Source organism: Cebus imitator, unplaced genomic scaffold (genome assembly GCF_001604975.1).
Source record: "Cebus imitator isolate Cc_AM_T3 unplaced genomic scaffold, Cebus_imitator-1.0 Scaffold75, whole genome shotgun sequence".
Taxonomy (NCBI): Eukaryota; Metazoa; Chordata; class Mammalia; order Primates; family Cebidae; genus Cebus; species Cebus imitator.
The window spans coordinates 5,932,839-5,940,198 of NW_016107390.1; the positions used below are offsets into that span (position 1 = coordinate 5,932,839).

Consider the following 7,360-nt stretch of genomic DNA (forward strand, 5'->3'; position numbering starts at 1 on the left):
AAAAAAAAGCAAGCTCTAAATAGATATGTATATTGTTAGTAAACGTTTGAGGAAGGGTTATACTTCTGCAGTCTGGTGTAGCATGAGGTTTGCAATCTAAGAGATGTGATTTCAAATCTTGCTCTGCTTCTCGTTTGAGACTGGACAAGTTGTCTTTGTGCCTCGGTTTCTGTGTGCAAAATTGAAATACTTACAGCTACTCAGCAAAACTGCAAATGTGAAAATACCACGTAGTGAGTGCTCTTTAAATAAATCCTCCATCTAGGGTATTTCAAAGGGCCAGTACCGTTTCTGGACTATAAACTTGAAGATAATTTGATTCGGTCACTATTCCTACTGTATACCATCATACTACAGAATCAGAGATGCTTTGTATTCCTTGAACTCCCTGGTCTAATAATTTTAGGACATTTTAAAACCTTTACACATTTATAAATTTATTTTTTAATTTATTTGGTATTTTGTAAAGGGAAGAAGACTGGAGAACTTTTGAATCTATCCTGTTGATGCAAATGTCAAAAAATAGCAATGCCTTGCTTTTACGGTTGTGATGTTAGGTAAAATCAGATGAAGGTAGTTTTTGTTTTTTGTAGTTCTGACATTTTTTGTTCTCTAACCATTCTCAGGTCCAAAATCTTCACTGGTTTTGTTAAAAGTTCTTCCTGTTGCTAATGTTGAGAATTTCACATAACCTTTGATGCCCTGTGGTACTTTTTATTTAAAAGAGCACATAAAAATTAATTCACTAGAAACATACTGTTTATTGAGTGCCTTCCATTTATCAGGCCCTCTAAATAAGACAGTCCCTATGGGGATAGAGTTTTACAGACAATGTTTTATTCCTGTCTTTAGGGGAAATTAAGTAAGCAAAGCAGTTAAATAAGCAAGGAAATCACATATGAATAATTAGTGTGATCAGTACTATAGAGGAGAAAAAGTGCATCGAGAATGAGAATATTTAACAGGCAGACCAGCGTGATACTGACTTAGTAGCATGGTAGCATATATATAAAGAGTGTTTATATTTGTACACACACACACACACACACACACACATACATACATATAATGTTTATAAATTTCTTATATATATGAATATACATATGTAATTCATTTATATGAATAACGTTTATATATAAATGTTTATAAATTTCAAATCATCATTCTTAGACCATTTTCAAAAGTTCTAAGTAAAATAAGCATTAAAGTATGTACATTGAATTGGCCAAATCTTGACCAATAATGAGCTTACTCTTGAAATGGAAAAGATTTCAAAGTCTTTATATTTATCACCAGCATAGTATCTGAGCTCAATAATCTGTCTTTAACACCTGCGTTAATCAGTTTGTGTGACAAAGAGTTCTCAAGGAAAGACCTGAAAGTGAGGAAGAGAATGAGAATTCAAATAGTACTTTTTTGTCTTTCTGATACTTAGTAAGATTTCTTTCACCTTAACAGCTGGTAAGATGCAATTACTTTTGATACTCGGTTCTTTTCAAGTTGTAACAAGTGTTTTATTCTCATCTTTAGGCAAGCCAGAATTCCTTCCGGATAGAATATGATACGTTTGGTGAACTAAAAGTGCCAAATGATAAGTATTATGGTGCCCAGACCGTGAGATCTACGATGAACTTTAAGATTGGAGGTGTGACAGAACGTATGCCAGTAAGTGGCATTTGTGGAAATGTTGGCTTATTTTGGACATAGTAGGCTATCATTCACCAGTCACTTTATAAATAATTATTTTTCAGAGTTAAAATGTAAACTTATTAGAAAAGTGGCTTTATGAGTAATAAGATGTTCTCTTTCACTAAAGTGTTAAAGAACTTTTTGAAGTATTAGCATGCCATTATTTTGAGCCATCACTTTGAATCTTTTGGATTTAAAGAAAAAATTATTTTAAGTTCCGGGATACATGTGCAGGATATGCAGGCTTGTTGCATAGGTAAACATGTGCCATTGTGGTTTGCTGCACCTATCAATCCGTCACCTAGGTATTAAGCCCCACATTAGCTATTTATCCTGATGCTACCCCTCCCACCACAGGCCCCACTGTGCATTGTTTCCCTCCTCGTGTCCATGTGTTCTCATTGTTCAGCTCCCACTTATAAGTGAGAACATGCGGTGTTTGATTTTCTGTTCCTCTGTTAGTTTGCTGAGGATAACAGCTTCCAGTGCCATCCGTATCCCTGCAAAGGACATGAGCTCATTCTTTTTTATGACTGTATAGTATTCCATGGTATACTATACCATTTTTTCTTTATCCTTTATTGATGGATGTTTGGGTTGATTCCATGTCTTTGTTATTGTCAATAGTTATTTTGGGTTTTTATTTGATAGAACTAAATGATTGTCTTTTCATTCTTGCTAGGTGTTTACAAATTTTTACTAGGATTTTACAGTTTGTAAACATTTTTATTTCAATACTCATTCTTTTTTTCCCCCACTAATTTAAAACTGAAATTTTTTTTAAATTACACTTTGTATTTTGGTTTCAGTTTCAAAAAAAGTGTATAGTACACAACACCAAGTATTACTCTTTACCATGTCTAACATATAATAGATAATATTTATTCAATGCCATATGAATGATTAAATGATGAAAAAACTTTCTACCACATTTCATTAAATTTAAGATGCCATCAATTAGAAGATGCACCAATATGTACCACTAAGAAAGAAGAATGCTACCAATTAAGGTTGTGACTTACTATTGATTATAAGATACATCTTGATTTCAGAGATATTAAAGTGTGAAAAGAATTGAGAAATACATAACATATTCTACTGGAGCCCAACCGGAGTATGAAAAATAGTCAATGCAGGATAGGCTAGTATGCCTAGAAGTAGCCAGGCTTCATCTGGTGAGATATCGTTTAACAGTTATCTTATAAATATGCTTATATTTTAAATAATTTTAAGTCACTCCTAAGCCTTCAAGACTGACCCTTGACAGGTTTATAGAACTTAACAACAGGCAGCTGAACCTTTGAAGAAAAATATCTGTGTCATTGCTATCTACAGCCTGCTTGGTGGTAAGGTAAATATAGTTTGACTGCCTGGTTGGGTGACAAAGGATCATGACCAATACTAAAATAATCTCATATTATTCAACTTCAGAGACGAAGGAGGAGGTCAGCCCCAGCCAGCGCTGGTGGGAGTGAGCTTGGCTGCTATTTTAATTGACCTGTTTCATCCGGCATGTTCTGGTGGGGCATGGTTGCTGCTGCTGTTGCTGCTCCAGAGACAGCACAGCCACTGGGGTTGCACATCTGTGACAGGCAGACACCTGGGGTCTCAATTTTGTCACATTTGACTTCAAGTGGATTCGTTTCCTGAACTTATTACATGTAAAACAGATGGTGTGTACTCTAAACTGAGTAGTATGATTAAACTCAACCCTTTTTACCTGAGGTCCAAATGAAAACAAAGCTAAAAAGATTATGTCTAATGTGAGTAAATGAAGAATAAGATGACCTGTCTTTTCTCCCCAGTGATATATTTTTTTTTTTTTTTTTTTTTTTTTTTTTTTTTTTTTTTTTTTTTTTTTTTTTTTTTTTTTTTTTTGGTGTTCATTGAACCTCCTTGTGCTATGAACAGTCTGTGAATGACCTTTTTTTATTTTGACGGTCCGTAAACACTGGGGGTCATTCACTCCATTCAGATGGCCAGTGTTGATTGGCACCTACCTTTGCCCTTGGTAGTGATTCAGCCCACCACCACAGTGTTTGTTCTTGTGGAAATTTAAATCCCCATTTGTTTTCATGTTTAAAGCTTTTAAGTTTCTAATCCCATATACCGTCTGTCCCCATTTTGTTTGAGTAAGACATGTCTAATGTTTTAATTTTAGTTGCTTAAAATTGAATTTAAAATTTTCTGGTTTTCCTTTTCTATTTGCCCCTCAGCTTATACTTACTCTGGTCCAGGTTTATGTGTTTAATGTGTCTTATTTATTACTTGTCTTTCTTTTTTTTCCACTTTGATTCCTCTCTGAGGGTGATAGGTTCTCTCTTATACATTCATCATTCTCTTCCTTTCCTCCCTTCTGCTCTTTACCTGTTAAAATCTGGTATGGGATCTATACAACAATCTGTATTATTAATTTTGACAAGAACTCACAATTCACTTGTCTTACAAAAACTAGGTTTTCATTTCAGTTTATCCTTTTCAAGCTTGGTGAGGTGATTTGGGATAGACAATGAAAAGATCAGTACTAACAGGGTTTTAAAATATGTTTATATGTATTGGAAGCTGTCACCTTTAGGTCTGGAAAAGCTTGGGTTGAAAAAAATAATTCTTCTGAGCGAAATGTCCAGGAAGTTATTAGTATTAAGGCTTTACTAGCTAAGTAGAATATATTGCTTTTTGGCCTTGGGTGAAATGATAACCCAGTCAGTAACTGGTAGTCTCATACTGATTGGCAGTTAAATATGTCATTTTTTTTTTTAGAGTCTTATCTCATCTTTATATATCCAGGTCTCACCACAATGTTTGGCATATAGTGCATACTCCATCCTTATTTACTGAATTTCACTGAATTCTCTTTCCCAGGTACAAGGTATAGGAGGTATTTGACAATTTAAAACAAACCACAACATTATGTTAGCAATTCATGAATTAGTACTAAATTTTTTATGATGTTTGTTTTTGTTTGTTCATAAAAATGCACTGTTCTTACCAAAAAAGACAAACAAACAAACAAAATACAAAAAAAATTCCTTGATCTCCTTAACCAGAAGAGAGGAAGGAAACATTTATAATGTAACATGGGGAAAATAATGGCTCTTGCTGGTGAAAAGATTGAGTACTATTTGTTTTTGTATATAGTGTATGAAATAAACACATATATTTTTGTGTATGTGTGTATAGGATAAGTAGTACATCGTACACGTGTGAGTATGTATGTGCATGTGTATGTATGTGGGAGGTATACACACACACATATATGAAGAGTCAATGAATTTGCTTTTATTTGGTTCCTTAAGCAATAGATCTATGATAATGTTGATTCTTGGTTCATGAATTTCTATCTACAGTCTTTCTCTATATCCTAAACATTTTAGAGCTATAGTGTTACTTGTTATTGTTTTATGTATAGCTTTTGCATGTGCCAGAATAGTAAACTTTTATGCTTAAATCGCAAATTTGAAATATTTTTCTGATTAATTTTAGACCCCAGTTATTAAAGCTTTTGGCATCTTGAAGCGAGCGGCTGCTGAAGTAAACCAGGATTATGGTCTTGATCCGAAGATTGCCAATGCAATAATGAAGGCAGCAGATGAGGTAGGAGGCGATAAGTGTGTTTACTTAATGGCATCAGACCATGTCATACTCTGCGTGATGATATGCTCTGGCAGAAGGAAAGGGGAACTGTGAATTCTTGAATTAATGAATTTTAGGGTAGGGTGGTAGCATTATTTTTAGTGATGTTATTAATATGGTGCTTAAAATACGGCATTGTGACAAAGTTTCTGGATGATTTTATACCTTTTGTTTTTAAGCCTCTTGATAGTGCTTGTTAATTTATATAGTTGTAAGAAAATTTTTTGAAAAGATTTTGTTTGAACTTTGATTTCTTATTTTATATATAAATCTTTTTAAAACTAGTGATTATTTGATAGTTCATCAGAATGTAATTTTACCCATGTGCTAATAACATTGTCTTAAAGAAGCAATCAGAGGTAACAGAACTGTATATATAATGTTGTTAATTACAGCACTATTTATAATAATGAAACAATACCCAAGTGTAACAGCTACTTATATAAATTATATTGTAAATTATAGAAAATTACCTTTTTGAAGATTGGCATGAACAAAGCCTAACCTATGAGAAATAGGGAAGAAAGTTTGCAAAAATATATGTACTTTATGATCCTAATTTTGTTTAGGAAAAAATGAACAGACAATGTGTGTTTTCTCATACACACACACACGCGCGCGCGCGCGTACACACACCCACACACACACACACACACACCCACCCTCATTTCATTAGAGACTGGAGATGTCAACATGCCAATAGTCATAATTACTAAGCAGTGGAACTATAGTGACTCTCAGTTCTCAAAATTTTCTTCACTAATCACATATTTTTATGTAACTAGAAAAAGGTTTTGTTTTACTGTGGACCACTTGTTCAAGGTAATAGATTTCTCAAGTGCAATCTGATTTTTTAAGCTAAAATCATTCCAGAAGGTTAAGAACCCACATTTTACAAAGCACACCATCCAAAAACTAACACAAAAGCTGAAAGTATAAAAATACAACATAAATAGGGGCAAAGCTGGGCAGTGTTTATTTCTACATTTGGTGATTACTGCTCTTTGGACATCTGTGAATGAAGTAACTAGCTATTAGTGAACTCACATTTTCAAGTCACTAGCTCATTATCATGCTGACTCTGGCAGTAACATCTGTTGGATATTCCTGCTGAGCATCAGCAACAAATATATCTAAAGACTAAACATATTTGCCAGCCTTAACAGGTAGCTCTCTATTAGAGGAGGCACTTGGAGAAAAATAAGAAAGATGGCTTTGATTTCCTTTTCATTTGAAACCAGTGAATTGTCATACCATTCAGTATAGATAATATTTAGAGTATCTGTGGTTGGAGCAAGTGATGCCTCAGAAGCTTAGATCTGTGGGTCAACTGTATTCAAACTCTGTGGCTTAATCAGCAGGTCATTTAGCATATGAAAACAATGAACATATTTAAAATAGTTCCATAAATGGAACATACTTAATTATGGTTGATTAAAATCATGAAATAAATATTTCCTTTTTTAAAATACTCATTTTTAACTTTTCTGCAGGTAGCTGAAGGTAAATTAAATGATCATTTTCCTCTCGTGGTATGGCAGACTGGATCGGGTACTCAGACAAATATGAATGTAAATGAAGTCATTAGCAATAGAGCAATTGAAATGTTAGGAGGTGAACTTGGCAGCAAGAAACCTGTGCATCCCAATGATCATGTTAATAAAAGCCAGGTCAGTGTGTAAAAAACTTTTCTTTTTTGTTGTTATAAATTGAAAAGCATACCTGAGATTTTTCTTGTAAAACAAGCATTCATTTTATGACAAAGAGAGTTCATTATTTAAAGGATAAGGCTTCTTATGTTCCTTATTTCTTTTAGGAATCTTGGCTTTATGTCTCAGTCCTTATAAAAATTACTTTTAAGACACCTGAAATTAGTGTATATTTTATTTTATAATTTGGCATATTTTTAAAAACTCTATTTTGAAATAATTTTAGATTTATAAGGGAATTACAAAAATAGTTCAAATAGTTTCCATATTCCCTTCACTCAGCTTCCCTTGATGTTAACATATAACCATGGGACATTTATCAAAACTAA

At 33.5% G+C, this 7,360-nt stretch overlaps 1 protein-coding gene across 1 annotated transcript in view; it reads left to right on the top strand.

Annotated features, from left to right (window-relative positions):
* FH (fumarate hydratase) overlaps positions 1–7,360 on the top strand; it is a 23,144-nt gene that overhangs the window by 1,413 nt on the left and 14,371 nt on the right. Inside the window, exons 2-4 of the mRNA XM_017532122.2 lie at positions 1,531–1,665; positions 5,173–5,283; positions 6,816–6,992. Of these exons, the coding sequence (XP_017387611.1) occupies positions 1,531–1,665; positions 5,173–5,283; positions 6,816–6,992 (423 nt within the window). The remainder of the gene's footprint in view (positions 1–1,530; positions 1,666–5,172; positions 5,284–6,815; positions 6,993–7,360) is intronic.